At 40.6% G+C, this 25125-nt stretch overlaps 3 protein-coding genes across 6 annotated transcripts in view; 1 reads left to right on the forward strand and 2 right to left on the reverse strand.

The window, feature by feature from the left end:
• wdb (serine/threonine-protein phosphatase regulatory subunit widerborst) overlaps nt 1-17951 on the reverse strand; it is a 52258-nt gene extending 34307 nt beyond the window's left edge. Inside the window, exons 1-2 of one of the 2 annotated variants that reach the window (XM_031977656.2) lie at nt 17415-17951; nt 16592-17305 (exon numbers count right to left, since the gene is read on the reverse strand). In XM_031977656.2, the coding sequence (XP_031833516.1) occupies nt 16592-16730 (139 nt within the window). In that variant the 5' untranslated portion in view covers nt 16731-17305; nt 17415-17951. Of the gene's footprint in view, nt 1-16591 lie in introns of both variants that reach the window. The other variant, XM_031977655.2, reaches the window with a different exon arrangement.
• A 32-nt stretch (nt 17952-17983) lies between these two features.
• LOC116427455 (JNK1/MAPK8-associated membrane protein) lies at nt 17984-21290 on the forward strand. 2 transcript variants are annotated; one of them, XM_031977822.2, is made up of 5 exons: nt 17984-19430; nt 19494-19660; nt 19735-19904; nt 19974-20050; nt 20129-21290. In XM_031977822.2, exons 1-5 carry the CDS (start codon nt 19188-19190, stop codon nt 20342-20344), a joined length of 873 nt encoding a protein of 290 aa, XP_031833682.2. In that variant the 5' UTR covers nt 17984-19187; the 3' UTR covers nt 20345-21290. The 2 variants fall into 2 exon arrangements, with proteins under 2 accessions (XP_031833682.2, XP_031833681.2); XM_031977821.2 differs by having other exon boundaries at nt 17994-19660.
• On the reverse strand, nt 20435-24992 carry CD98hc (CD98 heavy chain). Of its 2 annotated transcripts, none has more exons than XM_076369802.1 (10): nt 24819-24992; nt 23674-24130; nt 22812-23187; nt 22490-22731; nt 22286-22411; nt 21979-22205; nt 21709-21892; nt 21408-21634; nt 20742-20891; nt 20435-20654 (listed from the first exon to the last, which is right to left on the reverse strand). In XM_076369802.1, the coding sequence occupies exons 2-10, from the start codon at nt 23896-23898 to the stop codon at nt 20579-20581; spliced, it is 1833 nt and encodes a 610-aa protein (XP_076225917.1). In that variant the 5' UTR covers nt 23899-24130; nt 24819-24992; the 3' UTR covers nt 20435-20578. The 2 variants fall into 2 exon arrangements, with proteins under 2 accessions (XP_076225917.1, XP_031833679.1); XM_031977819.2 differs by having other exon boundaries at nt 23674-24176.
• Nucleotides 24993-25125: the final 133 nt, after the last annotated feature.

The raw sequence follows: 25125 nt of genomic DNA on the forward strand, positions 1-25125 counted from the left end.
ATATTTCGTACATTAACATTACACAAAGCTTTCTGACTTTGTTGTATGGAATCAAACGGCGGTCTCTCGACTGCAACCGATTAATTGCGTTGGCTACCTAACCTGGACTCCAGTGGCCATCCAACTGTCCAGCTCCTCCGAGCATTACATAATATCTCGAGTAGCGAAATGCCCAGTGCGATACTCGAACGGTACCGGGCAGGCCGCAAGAAACAGAGAAACCGATGGAAACGTTTGAGTCACGCGAGGCGTATCAATGTTTATATCTGGAAAAGCAAACACAATGTTGGCCGGATCAGCTCGCTTTTTCTTGGCTGGCCAGGTTCGAGGAGAAGAGTCCAAGGTGACGCAGATCGGAATCGAAGCTCGTGGACGAGACACGCGCGTAGATCGCCGCGATGAAAACCGACGAAAATTAGTAGCGAGCCAGTGGCTCGGAAGTCCTCTTTCGCTGGAGGAGAACCGTCCAAGGCGAAATTAGCTGCCGGTGATCGATGGAGCTGATCCCGCGGATTGTTTCTTCGTAACTTTGTTTTCACTGGAGCGTGAAGAATGTTCAACGCGACAGTTGTCCCGACGTTTCGACATCATTGCTGGTCCCTTCATCGGGCGTCCAAGATGCAATGATACTGACAGCTAATTTAGGACCACCCTGTACACGAATATCGATGAAAGAGAAAGAAGTAGGCCACTACAATGGCGTACCGTTCGAAAAGATGGCACCCGCGGAAGCTACCGTAATGGCGTGCGGTAAAAAGAGTGACACATTTGCGACTGCACGTAATTTCGAGTGTGCAGATGAATGTAATTCCCATTCGAATGTATATGAATATAAAAAGTGTATCATAGAACTACTTCCACTAATTGAACTAATTTCTATTATATAACTTGTCGGTACCAGCTTCGAATGAATGCAGAGTTAACCCGCGGACGAAGATTGTTGAAAGTATGCGAAACCTTTTGCAGATTCTGCTGAATTAAACACTGAACGCTTACATCATAGAGAATAAGGAAACTGTGTACTGATTTCTTGCTGTTCGAATAGTTCAAACATTTGTTCGCGACTCGCTATTCAAACTATGAAAGACCGATCTCAGCAAAATGCCGAGGGGTTAAGCGAGGGCATTCGGAAAAATGTAAAATTCCGCGCCAAAGGGGGCCGCATTGAAGCAAGAGATTCATTGAGAAGCGGAACTGGCGGAACGAGTGCGACGTGAATCCAATTGCAGCGAACATCGCGGTTCATGCGTGCCAACGGAACAGCGTAGTAGCGCCGCGGAGCGGAGGAGAACGTTTGTGTACGGAAACCGAGAACTTCAGGGACGAGGCGCGATAAGGGGCGACGGTCGTTATCGCGAAGGGGGAAAGGGCGATAAGCGGATAAACGGGAACAGACTCGAAACGGAGTCGATCCGCGAGCGGTTTCTTTTTTCCCCGAGACCGACAGCCGCTTTGAATCCGCACCGGGAATCGCGGAGAGGCTGCTTTCGCGGACGGTTCGCCCGACCCTCAACGTAAATAGCTCCGTTCTCGTCGGGGCTCTTTAACCGTTCGGATTCTAAACAACTTTTGTGGATATTTACCAAAAATGCGGAAGTGATTGGGTGTGTACGCAGAAAAATTAATAAGAGTACTTATCTAATGAGATCACAAATATTGTGTTGTTACAAAGAAATATCGAAAAGTAACATTTGTCCAAATAAATTTACTTTGATTTATTTCTTGAGGAATACAGTAAGAAAACTATAATTTATACTGATAAACGGAAGCGCCTCCGCGGTTTCCGCAATTTTGGCACAGCACAAGAGCGCTCCTCAGCACTCGAACGGTTGAGAAACAGCTATTTAAAGCTTTAAAACTATGAATATTTAGTATTTTCAAAGAAACCTTGTATTGCTATGTGAAATATTTGAATAAAATAGCTCTGTCGCTTAACTTACCCTTGAATTGTCGTTGAGTTAGCTTCAAGCAATGTCATCTATATCTCGTCGGAGAATGTTGAATATTTCCGAAAATGTGAAAAACTTCCGAGTGCAAAGGCTTAATATTATATACAACGCTCTGGTTAACAGTAAGAGCACCGACACACGGCTCGTGTATCTCTATTCGAACCAATTAAATAACTGGTTAGAAAATAAGGGCGAACAAGTTGGATAATCAATTTTCATTCGCGAGAACAGAAATATATGATTATATATAATTACGCGCTATTAATGCGGAACTGATTATATACCACGAAATAAACTGTTCATTTTCGTTAAACTTTGCAGCTAGTCACGTTCGCCAAACTACACGCGATTTACCTAAAATAATACCCGCGCCATGTGCCATCGCAGCCGCCAGCGTGGCCAGGATTCGCCGGTTCTCATCGGTACTCTGAAAACAAACCGACGCGCAGAGCGTCGACCGAATCGAGTTCAATTAGCGTAAGCTCGACACGCCGGTTCTATTCACGCGTTTCCCGCGACAGCTCGTTGCGTGCATTGATTGTTGCAATTATTGATGACAGATGATTTCTTGAGAAATTCCTGCACAAGGTGGAGCGGGGTAAGTGCGCCCCAGTTTTTAGTAAGTTTGACTTTCGACCCATATATCTTTAATTTGTTTTATAACACTTTTCACTTGTGTATTTTAATTTTTTTAAGAAAATTGTAAAAAATCCAACAACTCTGCACTTTCCCCGAAAATGGGGCATGTGCACAGCCGACCATTAAAACCGATCTGAAGCCTTTTATCACATGCTACGAGTATAACTATTGACGTGTTGAAATATTGATACGATACGCATTGAAATATGTTGTTTAGTAGTGTATAATCTATTTCGTAAGTAGACGTGCTCTTTACGTGCGGCGCTTTCGAACTGGTTGGCATAAATTGGGGATTCCTCTCGCTAATTGGGCGACATCTGCGCGAATAGTATTAACTTTGAGTAGATTACTACATATTAGATATTGCAATTTCTCTCATATTATATCAATAAGAGCCCGTTCATGCACTTACCCCGCACCACCTTGAATAGATCTCACGATGCCACGAAATCTATGGAGATTTCGTGAGATCTCGGTACATCAACCCCTATAATTTCTACAGAACAATAAGAAACAGCCGTTTGGAGTTTCTCTACTTCCAATGTTACTGTTCATGTTTTACCGTCTTCCCCTCGGCGCCAGCGTAAGTGTTTTACTTTCAAGGCGAAGCTCCGCGACGAACCCGAAGTTCCTCTGTGATCGCGCGAATTATTGAAAGTAAAACGAACGCCACTATAGTCGCGGGGAAAATCGTTCGGCAAGTTTTCCCATTCTGAATGGGAAATGATTGGCTGTGAGCCGCGAACAATAGCCGCGTTATCCGCACGTCCGCAAACGAGGACGACCGGCGAAGGACCAAAGGAAACACCGAGTGGGAGGCGCTGGCGGAAAAACGCGCCGCATACGCGTCCGAACGTCAATGCGGTCCCTAACCTGACGCATACACGTCTTCTCCCCGACGTAGCATCGCGTTAGAATAGAAGAGAGGCAGGTGTGAATGATTAAAACGGGGAACGCGGGTGAAATCTGTGCTCCTCGGACTAGCGACGAATGGAAGGATGAAGTTGCTGCTGCAAGATAGATCAAGATCAAATCGTCTCTTTCATAACAAAGGCGTGAAAATACTTAACGAGTTGACCTTAAAAAACCTTTCGTTTTAATTAAATTTTGTCCAATTTCGTTTACAATTAATGGAATTATCGAGAATACATTAGAAATTATGTATTATACGTATATAATTTGATTTCCTTTTTACACGTACGCCTGCAGGGACTGTCATGGTAGTTAACGTGTTAAACGTCATTGACAAAACTAAAAAAGGACGTTTAAATCCTTCGTTTGCGAATAAGAAACGATAGTATCTTGTTCCGATTCGATGAGGAACAGTATCATAAAGAGTCAGTCTGTTGTGATATTCGAAAGGATTTGATAATGGCAACTTCAGTACTATTTCAATAGCTACAGAAATATAATAATATAATATAGTAATACCGAACAAGCTTTATCGATCTTTAACCCATTAACCCCTTGCCTTATTACAATGTGTCAGACTCGTGATGACGATTTCAAACAGAATTTAATAAGCATAAAACTCGATTCTCTTGAATTTAAATTAAATGTTATCCCTGTGCCTAGAATTTTTGTCTTCTCGATAAATTATTAATGACAAAATAACTGTATCGATGAAAAATAAATCGTAAGGCAAAGGGGTTAACGGCGAAATTTCAGTTTAAAATTCTTCATTCGCACGTGTAATCGTAAACAAGATGGTTACGCCCGTTAAACGCTGTTAAAGGTTGACAGGAGCGTCGAACGAGCATCGGTAGATGACGTACAAATTTGCCAGAACTTAAGTAACTGATGCAACGGTAGCCCGAAGTGACCGTCGCGCGTTGCGGACGCGGCTTAACGATCGACATGCCGCCCGCCGACGACTGCTCGCCCGATCTCTCCCTCTACCGCTCTCGCCCACTCCCTTCGGGAGCGGAAAACTGCGCCATCATCCTTTCTGCACCACACGATGATCTTGACAGTGACCGTGGCGATCAATGGCGCCGTCAATTAGGCGAACCGCGTACCTACTCGACTTTGCGGCCGGCGAATCGGGGGCGGCGGCGGCCGCGCGTCCCCCGGAAAATGCGGGGGACCAGGCAGAGCGGTGCGAGGTTGGTCTTCGTTTTCATTTGCCTGAGTTGCCGTTAAGTTTCCGAAAACTTGCGGTTTTTATTTTAGTCCGTTAGAGTTGACATTGCATTTTAGGAATCTTTTGGTTCTTCGATTAAACTTAGCGCTATCCTTTTGTGGGAACTTTTCGTCTTCGCTTCGATTTGCTAGAGTCAGTTCACTTTCTGGAAACTGTTGGTTTTTATTTCGGTTCGTTAGAGTCGCTGACTTTCTAGGAACTCGGGTTTTTATTTCCATTTGTCAGCGTTACCTTTTGGAAACTAAAACTCGTGCGGCCATTAGAACTTTGGTCGCTGGAGCTTAGGTGGATCAAGTTGAATAATTACCAAGGTCAATGATGAATGGTAACTAATCAAGGAATTGTATCCAATCACAGAAATCGTGTTTGTTGCGACAGACAGCTAGCATAATAGCTCCTTTAGAAAACAGCTTCGCAAGTTGGAAACAATGGACTGTCATGCCCTGTTTATAATGCTTCCCTTAAAAAGCTACGTTCTCATTACCCACTCATTAGAACCCTTATTTTTCTCAATCTTTTCAATCGCCGCGGCAATGAACCGTTTCTCTATTTGTAACTTCCATGAAACGCGGCAAACATTCTTCCCCTGTACACTCAATCAATTATCTTCCTCTTTCACTATTTTTTGCGAACGTGTTACCAATCGGTGAGACATTCCCGCGTGTTCCTTTTTCCCTAGGCATTTCCACCCGCGAACCGCTCGACAAACAAGCCCCGATTCCGCCCCGTCCCGTACCGTCCCGCTGCGGAACAAAAATGATCGCGCGCTGTACACTGTTGATTTTTGCCCCCGCCACAGGCGCACGGTAAATAAACAAGCGACACGGAAGAGGCGTCTCTCGCCTCGCCACCCTCTCGTGTACCTGATTTCAGCCCTCTCCCGCTGCAACGGCCAACGATACATTAGAACCTTGTTTATGCCAATCAAAATGCCGAACCTTCAACCGTTTGCGAACGAATATTAGCATTTCGCCGAGGTCAAACTCTCATATTTGTAACGCTAAGTTGCACACGAACAATTTAATTACAAAAACAGCAAAAGATCGGTACATTGTTTCTTTGTTCTCTGTTATTTCAGCATTCGATGTGTAATTCGTCAGGATCTGCCGTAGGTTTCGTATATTATAAATAATCCTCGTCCGCAATTCCTAACCTCTATCATCCGAATTACTGCCGAGCGTACTCTTAGTTATACGAACGAGTTATTCCATGCACACGAGTAAAACGAAAGTAAGGCTCTACATGTGAAAAACGAATCAAACATGTAAACAACCTAATGTTTGAACGACAAGGATAGAGTTCCTTTATCGGAACAAATAAGATCAAGGGGTGGGGACAGTAAGCCAGCCTCCATTATCTGAGCACAACTTGTCCTCCGACGTGTTCGAGTAAGCGAAGTTCCACTGTAGTCGTTTAGAAGCGTTCTCCCGTTGTCCCCGTTGTTTCATTTTTGCCTCGTTTATTCGCTAATTAACGCACGTCTGGTTTCCTTCTCCCGTATTCGCCGCGTGTATCGCGGCGATGTCTTTTTGTTCCGTTCCCCCGCCGCTCTTTCCCTCGCGAATCTTTTTGATTCTCTTTGGTGCGTGAAATGAAGACGTTGCATGGTTATTGCGCAGGCAGAGCCACGTTCATGGGAATATTTGAATATCTTTAGCCGTAAGGATGCGTAAAGGCGCCCCTCTTTGACCCAGTTTTTCGCAAATCCATGAAAATATTCGGCGTTCGCGTGCTTCATTCCGTGCAGCGGGATTTACTGGAATACGCATTGTTTCGGCGAAATACCGTCTTAGGTTATTCTTTAAAGAGAAACCAAGAGGGCTTTATTAAAAATTCTATGGCAGAATTATTTTGAGATTTCTAGTCGTTTCATTTCGTCGATACGTTTCATTATTCTCTCGAGGTTTCCAGTTGATTTCGTTAAAATTTCGAATTATTTCGTTGTTCCCGGTTATTCTATTTCGTTAAGCCCCGCAGTATTTCACCTCGCGTGTTACCAGACCGATTCACTTAACAACCTTTCAGAAGAACAGCTGTACCCATTCAGCAATCGCAAAAGAACAAGTCAGAGGCGAGTCACTTCGGTCCACCTGGTAGCTCCGGTGTTAAATGCGGCTACTCCCCATTTTTTTAATAGCTTTAATTAAGATAGCAGACTCGAAGACGCCAGCAGATACATTCCGCGATAAATACTCCCGACGCCACGGAATTACCGTTTCGCGACGGCGGCGAACGGGATGATTCTAACCGAAGCAAAGGGGTTAACAACCCGGCGGATCTCGTCGACGCGACTGTGTCGAATGACGGATTAACGAGGAAAATGATTGCCCCGAACGAGCCAATGAAACTCTAATTACCAATATCACTTCTCGATCGTGTAGGAGTGTATGTATTTGCAGGGTGTTTAAAAAACTTGTCGCAACTACCATAGCGCGATACATTTTGCATGTAATGCAAAGGAATGTAAGCAATTGGTCGCAAAATTTGCCTTGAAAAAAGGGTTGAAATCTGTTATTACTGCACTTTAATTACGAGGTAAATAGTGTAAAAGGAACTATGGATCGGAAATGAAATCTAGTGCCCTTTCCGACAAATCTAAACGTTACGTATTTATTTTTCATATAAATGAGATGTTATCTGTTCATCGTCAATCTTTAACCTTTAGAGGGAACGTAAATACAGAATAACTATAACGGTTTTTCTCTTCCTACTAAATTATTCATGATAACGTAATTTTATCAAGCACAGTCGTGAAAGAGATCATAGAACAAGGGATTAACTCTATAAAATTAGAGCTTCAAACACGGAGAATGAAGATTCGTACAGTTGCACTGATCAACAATCGACGCAAACTTCCACCAAACGATGTTTGTTAAAGTTAATATCCGTCAAATTAACAGGTTCCACGAGTCTAACGTTAATGCGCAGCACGAGTCCGCTCATCACTCGTTTCAATGAATATCGAATGATCGTAAACCCTAACACCTTGTCCTTCGGTATTGTACGAATCGCGTATTAATTATGCAAATGCATTCACGCGCGACAGAGACGCCAAGGAGGAAAGAAAACCGGCCGGTTAACAGGTGAAAACGTTCGTCGCCTCCCGTCGCGATATCGTTCGACCGGTCGCGTACCCGCTAATGCACGGTCACAGTTTGTTCCGCTTCTCGCGTAATAATGTTAATGCATCGCGACTTGCTTTTTCTTTCGCCCACCGCGTCGCGCGGCCTTCGCAGCCGCGGCGAGAAGCCGGAATAGGCGAGAGTCACGGCGTTTCTTTCGACGACACGCGTCAGAGAATCATCGGATCATCGCAGCAAAACCTTGTCCCCCGATTCGACAGCCTTTTTTCCCGGTGAAACGAACGATCCTCTGGGTTAGATCCTCACGATGCAGTGGCAGAAGAGCGCGACAACACGAAATTGTTCGAGATCTTCGAAAATTTTTAGGATTAAGCGGCGAGGAACCGCGTTCAGATTCGTTACGGAGCGTCTTGAAATGTCCATTTAGTCCTTAATCTTCCGGACTTTTGGAAATTTCGAGTATTCTCGGGAACTTCGAACATCAGCGAAGATCCTGGAACATTCGAGAACCAGTTCTGATCCCGAGAAATATTCGATGCTCCGGTTTAACCCGATATTTTCGGGTTCTCGCGCACCTCCGGGCAGAAGGATGCCGCGTGAGAACCCTACAGGAAACCGGAAGTGTACGAAATTAGTCCAATTTCGTGCGCGACAAGTGGAAAAACGTTTGCCGGTGGACGCGACTGGACGTCAAGGACACGCGCGTGTCTCACCGGGAATCCGCCGAGCGGCTCACGCGTGTTACACGCTTCGAGGACGAGATTAGCCTTGCGATCCAACGGTTTCTTGCCTCTTAATTATCAATTGATATTCAAGATTTTAATCTGACACGATTGTTCGCGTACAATTCCGCATCAGCATTCTTAGGATGCATCGAATGAACCAGATTTTCTTGGATCTACAATATTCAACAAGGATAATGAAGCAGTTTCCAATTTACTTAGAATTTCACACTATTTCTAATTCACACTTTAGTCTCCGATTAAATTCGACAATTATTTGGAAAAGTGGTCTAACCGATCTCAACGATTCTTGAAGAAATTAATCGAGAGAACGATCGGGAATTATCAAAGCCAGTGAAGAAGCCCTGAATTGAGGGGTTTTCTGAATAATTTCTGTTCTAAACAACTTCCTCGGATCCGATTTGAACGATGTGCTTTCTCCCACAGCGATACTCCTTTGATTGATCCACCGTGGAAGCAATAGTTTGTCCCCGGGCAAAAGGGAAAAGGGACGGAGATCGATCGAACGGGAGTGTCGCTCGAAACGCGAGTTCCGTTTTATCGTCGCGTGCGTAGCTGCGCGACGCCGGACGAGCCGTTCTCGCCGCGGCGATAAATCTGAGGCTTCTTATCTGTCCACAGTCGATTATCGCGATCGTTCGTCGGCGCAACGGCGACGATACGGCACGAACCGGCGATGATACTTGACCGTAGACTTTCTTTTTGAACCGACGTCGTCTAGGAATGCGGGCTCGCCTTGTGCGTCTTTGCACTTTGGGGCCTAAGGAAATTTCAAGACCCGCGCAAGCTGATCGATAAAGTAGATTATACTTGATATCGAGTATAACATTCATTATCCGATTTGACTCTGCAAATGACTCAGATGTTTTTCGATTTCTGACGTAGGATATTATGCATGTTTGTAAAATTATTTCTAGTTTTAATATTTATTCCAAGGTAGCTATATTGATACATCTATGGGAATATTGGCATTACATGACATTAATATTGGCAATATCATCGACAAAATGGGAATAGAAGATATGAAAGATAGTAGAACAATTAACACTAGAACTACCGAGCACTTGAACCGTCTTCTGAACATTTCTTTATGGAAGCTGTAATCGTGAATTTATTAAGATATCAGTTGGCTCATATTTCAGTTTAGGTATTGCTAAATCAGCTTCTTCAATTGTTTCTTAAACAAGTATCTGTACCTTTGCAGTAATTCTAAAAGAAGAAATTAGGAATTGGTCATTTTGACCCATCTGGTAGTTCTAGTGTTAAGAATGGAAACACTCAATTTATGAGACGTTCATTAACGGGACATCGAATGACTACGACGTATTAGTTATAAGATAATAAAGCAAACTTCATTGAAACTCATAGTTCGCAGTGATTGCTGTTAGCATGTTAATCAGAACAAGTTTTCGAGTAACGTTCGTCCGTTTTTAGTGACGCTGGGTTCCAGAAAAACGCCTAGGGCCAACGGAAACTTGGTACATCCTTGACCTACGGCATCAAGTACTGGAATCGGATTCGTCACCGAGCGTGAAACGAAAACGCAAGCAAAATTTAGCCCAGCGTTTCAAGCGTTAACCGTCGTCCCGACGTTTCTTTATTTGCGATCCGACGGGTATTGATCAGAGATCGTCGGCATCGAGAGGCGAGCTGCATTGCTCCTCCGGGGGTTGTGCTTCATGAATATTCCTCGCGAATTTAATCGGCCACGGTAACAGCCGGCACATAAACGTGAAATATGGAGATCGATCAACGACTCGGACGACTGTTACATCACCGCGAATCCATAACCAACGAAACGATCTCTTAAAAGCAACTACTCTTGCACCTGGTTAAATTCCTTAATAAAAACTGATATTTTTACAAAATCTAATGACACCTCGTAGACCCCACCTGACCCCGGTAGGGGTTAAAACTGTTCGCTATTAACACTAAACCTACCGATTAAATTGACTTTTTGAAATATCTCTATAGAAACTCCAAGAGTGCATCTGTCGAGACTTCGATTGATTTACAATTCAGTTTGCGTGCTGCTGAATCTACTTCTCGAATAATTTCTCCAAGAAACATTTATCTTTTTAACCCTTTGCACTCGAGCGGTGACTCTCAGTCACCACTCGATTTCATGTAGTAACTATAAAATTTGATATTCAATATTCAACTGTATATAATGCATCGGTGTGTGAGATAATGGGATAAAAAGCTTTGTTCCTCAATTCACTTGCAATTTTTCTTCGAGTTAATTTAAAAAAATATCGTCTGTGTCTAGTCGGAGAATGTCAAATATTTCTAACGAAACACTTCCAAGTGGAAAGGGTTAATAATTGCGAAAAGAAGATACTAGGTATGGGTCCTCTTGATCCGTCTGGTAATTCTATTGTTAATCGCGTACCCACGCTTCTTAGACTAAACACTGCTATTTTATCCTCGTCGAACGGCCATAATCTCGAAGCTCCCCGGTGCGAACAGCAACTTCGCTATCTTTTCAAAAAGATCTCCGTGCCAACAACGATCTTCAAGTTTATCGGGATACCGACATACCAATGCCGCATTGTACCTACTATTAAAGGGTACCTTGTTCGCACTCCGGATCGATAGCCGGCGAACAGAGATTTTAATTGGTCAGCTGAACAATTACAGAGGCCCCGACACTGGGAACTATGAAGCCACCATACGCGGAAGCCTTGGATCGTGGGGTCGACCCAGTATTTTTCAAGAGATAACGAAACATCCCGTGAAGATCGGGAGTTTCGACTCGATGTTTCGTTTCGCATTAACAATCGGGAAGCTTTGAAACGCTGGTGCTCGCTTTCGGTCCAGTCGAATCCGATTCAATTAAGGCGAGTTTCGACGAGCGAAGTTTCCCGGCCGGAACTTCGGAGGACCTGGATGCAGCTGGGCGATCGTGAGCCACGCGAAACGTAGGCAGATGCCGGCCGCACACCTACGTGTTTCTAAATAAGTCTTATTCGTAGGTTGGCTGCACCGCGAACCGCGAAACGCGCGTCTTCGCCGATCCTCCAGCCGGTCAACGGTTCCACCCGATCGTTACTATGTGGATCTAGAAAATAATTCGAGAAGGATATCCATCGGCGATCCTAACGCAACGTATAGAATCCTGTGGGACGATTATCGTAAGAAGAATCGAGTCTTGCACTCGGAAGCTTCTCACTCGATGAGACACAGATGACACTATATGAAACGAACTAATGAGGAAACATGCGTAAATTAACCGTTTGAATGCTAAACAACTTTTGTGGATATTTACCAAAAATACGGAAGCGATTGTGTGCAAGAAAATTAATAACAGTACTTATCTACTGAGATCACAAATATTGTGTTATTAGAAAAGAATATCAAAAAGTAACATTTATTCGAATAAAGTTACTTTGATTTATTTATTGAAAAACATAGTAAGACAATTATAATTGATACTGATAAATAGAAGCGCCTCCGCGGTTTCCACAATTTTAGCACAACACAAGAGCGCTATAGCGCTCCTCAGCACTCGAATGATTAAGAAACAAAGCTATTTTATAGAAATATTTAGCATATCGATGCATTATACAAAACTTAACCCTTTGCACTCGGGAGGTGACTCTCGGTCACCGCTCGATTCGATACAGAAAAACTATGAATATTTAGTATTTTCAAAGAAACCTTGTATTGCTATGTGAAATATTTAAATAAAATAGCTTTGTCGCTTAATTTACCCGTGAATTGTCGTTAAGTTAGCTTCAAGCAATGTCATCTATATCTCGTCGGAGAATGTTGAACATTTCCAGTGAAAAACTTCCGAGTGCAAAGGCTTAATATTATATACAACACTCTGTGATTTTGTTACATCAAATCAAATGGTGATTGGAAGTCAACTTTCGAGTGCAAAGGGTTAACACTAGAACTAGCAGTTAAACTTTTATAGCAAAAGATTTTTTAACCTGTTATTCGGTTCTATAACTGAATTTTGTAGTTTTACCGAGTCCAATTGACAACATCACGTTTAGTAAATAAACTATTTATCACAATATAGATACTAATTTTTCTCTCGGTTAATTCTAGCAAGACAATGGAAAAATCTCTGTTTTCCATGTTTATATTTGCGAAGCTTTCACCGATGAATTCCATGAGACCTCTCCGGTGAAAATGGGACCAAAGGCGACGTCATTTGAATAACTTTCTGTTCTGATAATATATGGTTCATTGAATGCCGTTAGCGATACAATTTTCATTCAAAATCGTTCGAACAATGATAAAACGTTTGATCCCGTTCTCACTGGGAAAACCTAGTTAATTCATCGGTGAAAGTTCCGTAAAAGTGTAACACCGGGAATTAGAAAATTCGCACGAGAACATCAACTGTTCATAATCGTCGATAACTGGAAACAATGGATAGCTCGTTCCATTGAAATTATCGTGTCATTTCAATTATTCCCAAAAAATCGGTTATCGTGGGCCGCTGGCATTTCTACGTAAGCGGTCTTTCTGGAAATCCTCTCAAGCATCGCAATCGTCTGTGCCGTGCTCCCCCGAGTACCTAACCGGTCCGAAACACATTTCCCTGCCTTGGTCTTGCACCGCAGACTCTATGCAGTACATAAATCCCGCATGAGACCCGGCTTACCTACGCGAGCGACCCTACTACCCGGAGGTATTACGACCCACCACGTAACACGGAACGTCTGTCGCGACACGTATAATTCTGAATTAATAAAAAGCCAAACAGAACAGCCGCACATGCAAACCATACACGAGAATTCGCTGGCAGAACAATGATAAACTCTCGGTCTGTTCTCACGAGCGATTTTGAGGTTAGCTTGATAACCGACTCGCTCGAAATCCTGCGAAGCACGATTATATAACGTTTTCTCAGTATTTTTAAACCATCCGTTGAAATCTCAGTCATCGTTCAACGTTCAACGAACGAAATTATGATTCTGCGAACCATAGAAACGAACCGTTAAGTTTCTTGAATTCGTCTGCGCGGGAAGTTTGAATTGCTTTCGCGAGTCGGTTGCTCTACAATATCGTGTCAGACTCGTGGTGAAGATTTCAAAATTTAACAAATGTAAGTATCGTTTCACTCTCTCGTGTCCGAATTGGATATTATTCTTCTATTATCAATTATAACGCTAAGTAAACGTAGACATAGAATAAGCATAGAATTTTCCTTCTGTAACGAACTACGAATAATAAAATACATCTGTGGAGCGCAATTGGGAAAGGAATTACAGGGCAAGGGGTTTAAAATCACAATCCGTTGAAATCTCAATCGTAGTTCAACGTTCAACGAACGGAATGATATTTCTGTGAACCATAGAAACGAACCGTTAAGTTCTTGAATTCCTCTGGGCGGGAAATTTGAATTGCTTTGGCGAGTCGGCTACAGCGGGGACGAATTAGTTTGTCGTTTTGTGTTCATCGTTGAAATCACTTTTAGTTTTCTTTGATTGCATTTGCAGAGGCGGTTTTCGTCGGAAGCTGTACTGGATAAGAGGTCAATTCAATATTTACCCGGTTTGTAAAACGCGTGGCACTGCGTGTCAATTGGCAAAACGCGTACATGATGCTCGAGAGGGAAACACGTGCGTATAGGTTATGTACGCAACGCCGTGCGAGAAAGAGACGGCCGAGAAACTAACGTAGAAGCGAAGAGACAGGAAACAAGTGCGAGAGGAGAAGGAGAGAGCTAGAGGAGGCAGTGCGCAAGCGAATGGCCGAGAAAGATAGACTAAGGACTACTGCCGTTTTATTGGCAGAGGTGAACGACACTGCCTACTGCAAGGTGGATGCCTGTATTTCGCATAACCGCTCGTCGTTGGAACGTGCCACAAGTTTATGGGTCACTACATACTGTTTTCAAGTATGCCTTCATGCGAAAATAGTGTGGCTTCTCTTTGAGCTGGTCCTAGACGATGATGATGATAACGGAGGTTACTTTGTCAATGTAACCCTTGCTCGCTCATTTCTGGATCAGTTTTCACCCATCCCGCGTGTATGTTTATAAACAATTAAATATTTATTTCTTTACACTGTTGCATTGTTTTAAGGTCGATTGGGAGCTCGTTTCATTTTTTTAAACTGTGCAGATAGGAGATAAGAAAAATTGATTTTCTTAATCATAAATGACTCGGCGTCAATTTCCTGCGTCAGTCGATTGGTCGTTGGCAGATATTTATTAATTTCCATGCGAAATAATAACGTGTAATTAATTCGTTATTGCGTTCATCTGCGATCTTCAAGTGTTGTTTATTTTCTTGTTTATTCGCGTGGAAGTTCTACAATCGATTTTCGTGTAGTACAGAATGAATTCTTTATAATCATATTATATGAATATTCATGGTTAAGAGGCACTTTAGTTAACGAGCGAATATTTCTATTTCGAAATCGCGAACCCGATAACGTGTTTTCTGTAGATCAACAGCCCATGCTGTACGTGACGTCCAACTGTAAAAGCTAATAAGCTTGTACAGGTTATGTAAGAGTGATTCGAAGGACGAGCAGAAGGGGAACGGCCTAATCAACAAGAGCGGAATCAGAATTCACAGCTAATCTGATTTTGCAGCTAACCAAACGCCATTCCGTCATCGTACAGGGTTTACGAAATGCACAAACAGAATCCCTGGCCGCATAATGAAAAAGAAACGTGACGTAAAATGACACGCACATGGCGCGATGGAAATTTGCAAGTGGCAAAATGTAAATTTCGGTTTTTAATTCGTCGAATTATACGACATCGCATATATGAATTGGAAATGACTTTCAGATCAAAAGCTGTTCGGAATATAATTCTTATAAAATCGACATTTTTTTCTGTATCTCATAGATTATGGTTCATCGAGAACAGTTCGAAATTTCTGTTCGAGGAAAATCTCGAGTAACGCGAACTGACCTCTGCTTTACTACTCCTCATCGATTTTCAGAATATACGTCAATACGAACATACGCCGAACAGTATTCACAGAGCGGAATGCCATTGCTTAAAATAGTTAATGGATTTAACTTTCGGTTCTATCCTATTCCGATTGTATCACGTAAACAGAAATAAGCGAGAAACTTTCGTTTTCGGTATGAATGGATCTTTCCCCAAAATTTTGAGGTTAGTTTTAGTCGTTTCGGGCATCGGTATACCGAGCAATCCATTGCATCGGTCATAAATACAATATCGCATAAATGTTATCTGTGCATGTCGTTTAATATTACGTAACATGGATTATTCAAACAATTTGATAAACTTAATACATGTTTCAAAATTATCCCAAGTATGGAAATAAATCTGTGAGTTAATATTAATTAGAAATTACTTAATCATTTGAAGATGGAATAGTAAATTATTTTATAATTAACTCATTACATATTTCTACTCAGTGGTGCAATTAGTTGAAACAATTGCAATTGCATAAAGAAAGATTAGATTGGAATGTATCTTGAGAATGTACATGTTGAAATCATTAACATATCAGGCAGTAACTTTGTTTACTATCAAAATGTAATTCTACCTCATTTATATATACTGATTGCTTAATCTTAAAATGACAAATGCATTGCCAATACTCAGGTTCAAGGATGCATGCATCTTAAGTTTGTCTCTGATATAATAATACAATAAAGTAATAGCAATCATTATTGTTGAATATATCACATACTATTCAATGAAACAAAAGTAACTCTATGAAAAGAAACAATCTCATTTCTCGAATAATATCACGCAGGACAGATATCAATCTAATATCCAATCATGAAAGTAACTACAATAGGACAAACTGATACTGTTACAGAAGTTTAACTTGTTTGAAGCTATTGAAATATTATAATACTGCGTATCAGCTTAGAAGCAAAGAACGAATCAAGACTTTCATTAATATACCTAAGACTATGTAACAAACAATATTACCTCCATTCAAAGACTCAACGTACTTCGCTTTTAGAGTTACTATATCAGCATTCATAATCATTGTCCTGGTGACGTTATCACAAGAACTTGATCGTAGGTAATTAATATACTATACGAAACATAGTACAGCAACCGTAACAAACCTTTGAACTGCGGTAACTGTGGAAGCTCAACTTCTTGGCAGGTACGATAGCGTGATGAGCCCTGTGACCTCTTGGACCTCTTCTTGAGAGATTTCTTGGAGAAGGGATCTATCCGGTCCACAAAGTTCGCTGACGACATGTTGGTATTAGCAGAGGCACCGTGAGAGCTGGAGGGAAGTTGAACGCTGGAGATACGTTCGTTCCTCTGCTGCCCTTTACCGGCGCTGGACGTGACTAAAGAGGCTTGCGTCCACCCCTAGGAGGCCGCATTCCGCGTAGACGAGGATAAACTCACTACACTCACAATGGGACAAAGCGACACTGCACGAGTTACGAAACCGCACGTGGTGTGTCCCTGGACACGGTAACCTACTGTTCAGACGTTCCTGAGCCGGAGAGGGGTGAAACTTAATGATCGCGCGTGCATAGCACGAGGATATTTTTCCGTGCGGCAGGACAACGTGCTGGCCGAGGGTGACTTGCTCAATCGACGAGATCCATTAAGTTTACAAGTTCGATCGAAATTCGCAAGGGAATCGCCCGGCACGTCTCCTTGTATCGGGCTGCGAGTACAGGGGCGCGATCGCTTGTTAGGCGTTGTCACACGCGAACGCACGCCCCGTCGTCGTACGTCGAATCTCCCACCTACACCGTGCTGCACAGAGAAGCGATACCGTGTCTCTCCTCGCTGGTCGTACGTGGATTACGCGTCACCTGAAATCCAGACACCGGTGATGATACGTTGCAGTGCTCAGCCACACAATTTTACGTATATTCGATTCACAGCGTTGGAGAGGAGAAAACGGCTGTGTAGCAGGCTTACCGTGTTGTGCCTGCCTGCGTGTCGGGTTCCGAGAGTCGCGCGAGAGAAAAAGCACCGTTACGAAATAGCTCGTAGACCCGTCTAGGAGGCGGTCCTCTCGCCGACGCAAAATCTATCTTTTAGCAGAATTATCTTTCTCGTACCGCACGCGGTAACCGCACTCCGTACGCGCAGCCGAACGCACACACTCACTTAAACGCCGCGATGGGGGACGACACAGAGGCTTGAACAGCACTCGGCCGCCATCAGCTGCTCGGACCGACGAGCTTCTTTCATTTTTGCCGGAACCGACCGACAGACTGTTACGCGTTAAGCATCGACGAGATTTCCTCGAGCATCGTACGTTTTATCGCGTACGCACCCACAGCCCACTATAATTTCAGCATCCACCGCACGTAAAAATTTCAATGAAAAAAGGAAAAAAATCCAGGTCCCTCGCACCGTCGCCCTCTTCACTTATTGAAAACCCGTCAAGAGGTGCCTTGTGTGCCTGAAAATAGTAATGTGCGCTCGGCAATCGTCGGCCGGAGATTGCCGATCGAACACGAGTCCGCACGAACGTCCTAGGTCGCGCCACTTTACAAATCTTTACCCTTTTGCCATTGCACCGTTGCTTTTTCCACTAGAAACCCTTTACGTTTGTATTTACATTTAACCGATCACCGTACTAACATTATTCGATATTGCGAATATTCTGTGTGTGCTTAGGGCTCTGTGTATATTTGTATATCCGCCTTAACGACCCTTGAACGTTGCATGTTCGCTTTAATATTACATGGATATGGGTGCTAATTTGAATTTAATGTAATATTTTCATTAGAGATAATAGATTCACGTCGTGATTGACCTACTATCATTATTAGGATTATTATCTATATATTTTCAAAATGTGTGGTATTAAATACTATTGTTTGTATTTATTTTAAGTATTCTTGTGGTAAGCACTATATTCCTGAAAATTCACGCATTAGATGATAGTGATAAGTTTTTCATGTATGTAGTTCATATGTTTTAATCGCTGTTTATTGTTATTAAGTGCTGTGCATAGTATCTTAGTAATTTTACTTTTATGAACCCGCCTTAAAGCAATTAGATGTGGGGTATTTTAAAATCAATGAATCGACTTGAATTCGTAAGTCCCAACCCATAAGTTTGGAATAACTAGACTATGAATGTCTGCTTATTACTCAGTTTTTAAAATAAAAATATCTATAGTCAATATACAATAGAAATGTATTTTTTTTTGTTTAATGAGTTTCACGGTTATTTTATTATACATTTATGCGCAGACGAATACGCTATTAAGGCAATTTCGTATAATGTTTATGAATGATTGTTTCTATCTCTCTTTTTAACTCGGTTTTTGACGTCCGAATCATAATGCAATTAGCAACGACCATAATTAATACAACGCATGTGATTTTACCGATTTCCAATGTTTACACTATTCGATGTTTAACCGTGAGATGACGTTGCACACTTCACCACAGTTTACAAATTTGATTGTTATAACGATCTATGATATTTTAAAAACAGATTGTATTTCTAAGCTGTGAGCCAGTGAATTGATATAATAAATTGCAACATTTACAATGTAAATGTTCATAAAATTATGTCCGACTGCTGTGTTTGTTATCCTTCGCGTTTAACCTTAAAGTATTTATACCGCGCCGCTGTTGCGTTCGAAACATGTATTTGTAATAATATAAATTGACATACAAGGCAAAAAATATTTGACACAAATTTTATTGATCTTGTCAAAGCAAAACCTAGATGTGTTCAATACCAAAGGCAGATGCCTTGAATTCATTTACACGATGTCCTGGACTGTACTGTGGAAGGGAACTGTTACCTGATGGGAACTGGACAGATTGCGGTGCATGTCCTAGAGGATTTAGGGCAAATACTTCTTCAATATGTGTGCCTTGTAACGATGAACCTATGTTTTATGACTGGTTGTATCTTGGTTTTATGGCATTGTTAGCTTTAGTGTTACATTGGTTTTGTATCGATAAGGTATCTATGCGACGAAATATACCTAAGGAAGTGATAGCATTGTATTTGTCTGCCTTATTCGAGGTTGTCGCTGCATCACTCATCACTTTGCAAGTAACTGAACCTATAGGTACTTTCAGAATTACATCATGTAGAGCTACTAAACTCTCAGACTGGTATACATTGTTGCATAATCCTAGCCCAAATTATGAAGAATCTCTACATTGCACACAAGAAGCTGTTTATCCATTGTTAGTACTCATAATATCTTCAAATTATTAGATACCTCTCTGTTACATCAATCTATTAACCATTTAACTTTTAGGTACACAATGGTCTTTATTTTTTATGCTCTAGGAATAGCTATTATGTTATTGATAAGACCATTAATAGCTAAGAAATTTTTACCAGTCCAAGGGAAATTTTCAATTTATGCTGCTCTTTACTTTTATCCAATTTTAGCATTGCTTCATGCAGTTGGTGGTGGTCTGATATGTGAGTAAGAAATATTATATATCATGGAAAAAAATATATTTATCTAAACATCTTCATTCTTTTTTATAGATTATTCATTTCCACATATAACAATAATATTATCTGTTTTATCTAATGCAGCACACTTTGCATTTAAATTAAATCAGGTATAGTTTTTATACTTACAGTTAAGTACATTCAAATATAAAGTTTCAGTTATTACATGAAGTATATGTTTGTTTTAGACAATGAAATCATTATTGGTGAGTTCTGTATCGAATATGAAGAATGTGATAGTTATTCTAGGTCATTGGCTCTTACACGGATACGGTATCGTTTCCATCGCGACTTTGTACGGTCTCAACATTCATCCAGCGATGCTTGCTCTAGTTCCGTTACCTGCGTTATTTTATATTCTTACAGCCAGATTTACAGATCCAGAAAAACTGCATACCGAATAAATATTGTTCTAAAAATTGAGTACCAACATAATTGCACAAAATATAATTATCTTTAAAAATAATATAATGGGAAAATCATAACACTTCATGTCTTTGCTATATGCATATTTAATTATACACACTTGCAGTTGGCAAAAAGAATACATGATTGGATTAAATAAATGCCATTACATAAATATATTAAACAAGTGGTTATGCTTGATAAATAGAATGGTTCATCACACAGCGATTAACTTAATTCTTTGGCACAAATGTTAGAACAACAGTGCTCTTTCCAGATATAGGAACCTTGTTAGAGGACAGCTTTGTTCTGAAACAAAGGATGAACGTATTATACAATAATTATTTTTTATTGTTTCGAAAAGTAAAAGAAATACATAGTTGTATAGTAATTTACCTTATTGTTTCACCCTCTTGTACATAATTAGGGCTGTGTGCTACCACACTGACTTCAGACGAAACTTGTGGTAATGTAGACAAATCCACTACTGTGGGTTCTTCTGCTGTTTGATATGCTACTAAGTAGCCAGGATTGCCACTCTTCAACCTAAACATTTAATTATAATTGTAATATTAATTTAATAATTTGACAATAAACGAAGAAAAACAATTAAAGCAATTAATTAGATTAATTTACATGTATACTTGGTTAATTAAAACGAAGATTATTACACAATTATTTCTACAAAAGATGGATTTCATGCAATATGTTAATAAGTTAGAACTCACCAGCTCCTGTGTAGTATAGAAGGAAGCGTGAAACATGGTAAATTAATCTTTGGTTAGCAAATTACATAATACATTTTTGTAAGGTGTATGTTACTTAAGCTCTAGGTATTATTGTTAAACGATAATTCTAATGTTTGTAGCAATTGAAATTTAAATCGGTATAATATTTTTCTTATGTATGAATAAATTTAATTAAGTCAATTCTACCTCTTAAAAATAGTTAATGTTATCTATAAAGATTTAATTTATGTTACTCCTTATTATTAAGTTATAAAGAAAATGTAGTGCATGTGATGAATAATTTTGAATATTAATAGTCAATTTTTTACATTACCTTGTGTACGCAAATACTGTTCCGTTAACAGTCCGAGGTAACGTCTCTCCATAAAGGAATGTTACACTCTCACGTGCTTTGGATAAAGTTGCAAATGCATCCTTTGCAGATAAAGTATCGTTTAAGGTGAGTATTGGAGTACCAGGCAAAAGTAAAGTCATGAGCGTTAAACTGTCTGCTATATCTGCAGGCATTCTCTGTCTCAAAGTATTTCTTTTACCATTGAGCTGAAATGTGTATACAAGATTATAAACTAAGGATCACGATTGAAATCTTATCGACAGATATCACAGAAACTTACATCCCAAGCAGGCCATGAAGTGAATTCTAGCCAATGCGAGATACCTTTATGTAAAGTTGTGGAATTTATACTACTATTAGCAGTTATAAGAAACTGAGAACTTTGTGGGATGTCGATCAGTCTTTTCTTCTCATTGTAAACTTGTAAAATATCAGTTCCAATGTCATCTTGAAGAGCAAACAATCTGGCAAAAAAATATTGTAATTATAGATTTGTTATAAAATGCGTTTAGTAAGCGCAATACAGTTTTCATTAAAAAAAATGGCTGACCCTTTATTGTCTGTTTCATTATAAACCCTTTCCTGCCATTTTGATAAGATTGCAGCATTCTCTGGGCGATCTCTTGTATAAGCATGTATTAACGAATTATAATCGTCTGCTTCAGTAGGAATAGTACTTCTGAATTCATCATTAAGTTCTGGATGCACAGTTAAGTATTGAGTGTTTGCTAACCGGAAACCACTGATTCCCAATTTTACCCAATGATTCAGAACATCCTATATCAATAAAGATGTTAATTAATGTAATATGAGATATATAAGTACATATATGTGAAATATAAGGATAATTGACTTACAGCAAATTCAGTAACTACAGCTGGATTATTGTAATTCAACTGAGGTTGGCTGCTATTGAACTGATGCAAATAATATTGTCCTCTTTGCTCATTCCATTCCCATGCAGACCCTCCAAATACACTTAACTAAAGGCAGAACACATTCATGAAAAACATAAGTTGTAACTAAATGATAAACAGATTTTATTTTAAAAAGTAACTAACCCAATTATTAGGTGGATTACGTCTACCATCAAATGTTTTTTCATCTGCCCAAACATAGTAAGATGTGAATGGATCTTCTTTCTCAATAGAACGTTTAAACCAAGGATGTTCAGTTGATGTATGAGTTGGATCTAATTCCAAAATAATATGTTGATCTCTTTCTTTTGCAGATTTTATAAGAGCCTCTAGATCATGGATAGTTCCAAATTCTGGTTGAATATCTTTCATATCATCTATTCCCCCTATATTTAAAAGTACAATGCATTAATCTTTTATTACAAGAACATAATGAGTTATATATTACAAGTACATCAACACATACTTGGACTTCCTTTAACCACTGATGCAAGGGAAATTGCATCTATACTTTGCCCTTTCAAAGTATCCAAAAGAGCTTCTACACCTTTCAAATTATGTGTGCTAGTCTCAGCAGGATCTAAGTGGACAATAGGACTTTTCTCCCACCATTCTTTTGGCTTCGGTGCTGAACATTTTGGAGCCATTACCACAATAGCTATTGCACCGAACAACATAGCAGCCCATAATAACCAAAAGGTAATGAACAAAAACCATCTCAATCGAACCCAAAATGGATCATTAGCAAACTTCATTAATTCCTCCTTGCCCATTCCAGAAAGAGCTTGTTTAACTGTTTCGATATCGATCTTAGTATCACCATTCTCAGAAATAAATTTCACCTATTTATAAAAATAATCTATTACTACAAAAATATCATACAAATATACATCTTACATTGTTTACTTAATCATACAATGAATCACGGTGAAGTTCCCCAGGTTAAACCCGAGATTTTTCCTCCAATTTAAAGATGATGCAACAGGGAGAAGCTGTTACTCGTGAACACTATATTTATTCCGGTACACGACAGTCTCAACATACTTACAACGAACGTTGACAAGAAAATTAGAAAGTTGTTCGAAATCGTATCGATCGTATCCTACCGAGCGAACAATTGATCGTCGGAGCGGAGCAAAGTGCACACGAGACAAAGGAAATTCCTTAACAAGTGTCACCCAAATATATGAATAAAAAGATGATCGTACAAAGACAAAAGGTAGATTTTTCAAATTGTAAACGTGAATAACATAACGTCTCATTGATCTCACGCGGGAATAGGCGTGTCGGCTAGAAAGCATGCTCATTTATGGATTTACGGTACTCACCTCGGTCGCATCTTTCGTGTTGGAAATTTTATTCTCCTCATTGAGCATCTTCTCGTGCGCCCCATCGTTGATCTCGTTTTCATTGTTCGGCTTACCCATCGCGGTATTTTCTGTTGAGTCGCGCTTGTCGTCGTCCGGAAGCGGCTTATACGTGGCAGCAACTGCCGCTTCTTTCGCGACACCGTTCGCCTCGGCGCTATCTAAATCCAACCTCCCACTCTCCATTGCGACCGCGGAACAGATTCCAAGGACGTGTATAAAGTCTTACGCAACGGGGATGCTCAGAAGCAAGGAGAAAATCCTTTCTCTTTTGGCGAAGACTCGACGACCCTTACGCACCACCGTCCCTCAACCTTCCAACGCTAAGAATGACCGAGCGAATGCGTTTTAACCCTCCCGAGATTGCTGGTTGGTTCCCTCGGCCCCCTTTTTGTCCTGGACCTACTTACTTTTACCACTACAAGCGCACAGCACGAGATCACAATCAGGGCCGACCCTTGTCCCTAAAAGGTTCCGTGGCTTTGAGGTCCAAATATTTATTTGATTGTTCAGGTACAGTCGCGAAAGTATGTTTAAGTAAAATGAAGTATTTTTTCCAGTTTTTTGCCATTTAATGTGTTGGTATTTCCGTGTTTAAAAGGGGTGGTTGGTTTTAACAATTAGATGTAAATAGAAGTAGGAAAAGATATTAGTTTACCAATGTTTCTTGGTTTCCATTGATTGTTAGTATATTAAAACTTCAAGAACAAAGGGAACATAATTGGACTGAAACGAAAGGATCAACATTGAATTGACATTAAAAATTGTTCTGACCAGGGTACCACGCTACCGTAGCCCAGAACTGATAGTGCTCTGATTTCGATTGAATCGATTCAAACGACGAATGGGACAGTTGCTTCGAGCAGCACACCAACGCAAAATGCCTTTTCAGCCTTCGGACGTATCATTTATATTTACAATTGTTAATTTCAATGCTATCTATTTCAATGCGACAATTGTATAACGATTAAGGGTGTCTCGCTGCGACATGATTCATATGGAAAAATACATTCGCATTTGGGGTAGCGTATACTTTTCCATCCAAAAAGAAAAATGGGCGTGACTATCAGAGATTTAACGAACAAAGAGAATCAGTTTATACGAACCTTAATTTCCAAGATAATCGATTTCTCGAGATCTTAATCGATCGAACCACTCCAGAGATTCCGATCGAAAGGAAGCACGTTGGACCGCGATTAAATACCACAGTATTAACGAGCAGATGTCGATTATGAATTCAGTGTAGTATTAACGTGCAACTGCACCAGACCAATTTTCAATACTAAGCACTTTTACACGAGAGTACGCGCGTTACGTCACAAATTGAAACTTTGTTAAGCGAGCGTCCGTTTTCCCCCGCGCGTTTTTAAAATCGATTATTTGCCCGGTGAGTTGTGATTCGAATGACAGGTT

The sequence above is a fragment of the Nomia melanderi genome, chromosome 8 (genome assembly GCF_051020985.1).
Source record: "Nomia melanderi isolate GNS246 chromosome 8, iyNomMela1, whole genome shotgun sequence".
Lineage (NCBI taxonomy): Eukaryota > Metazoa > Arthropoda > Insecta > Hymenoptera > Halictidae > Nomia > Nomia melanderi.

Coding starts and splice junctions, on each gene's coding strand:
- LOC116427455 (XM_031977821.2), top strand. CDS start 19,188: ATGTGTTCAATACCAAAGGCAGATGCCTTGAATTCATTTACACGATGT. Junction 19,661..19,734: donor CAAGAAGCTGTTTATCCATT/GTTAGTACTCAT, acceptor TTTAACTTTTAG/GTACACAATGGTCTTTATTT. Junction 20,051..20,128: donor TTGCATTTAAATTAAATCAG/GTATAGTTTTTA, acceptor TGTTTGTTTTAG/ACAATGAAATCATTATTGGT.
- CD98hc (XM_076369802.1), bottom strand. CDS start 23,898: ATGGAGAGTGGGAGGTTGGATTTAGATAGCGCCGAGGCGAACGGTGTC. Junction 23,188..23,673: donor ACACGAAAGATGCGACCGAG/GTGAGTACCGTA, acceptor TTTTATAAATAG/GTGAAATTTATTTCTGAGAA. Junction 22,412..22,489: donor GTAATCCACCTAATAATTGG/GTTAGTTACTTT, acceptor TTCTGCCTTTAG/TTAAGTGTATTTGGAGGGTC.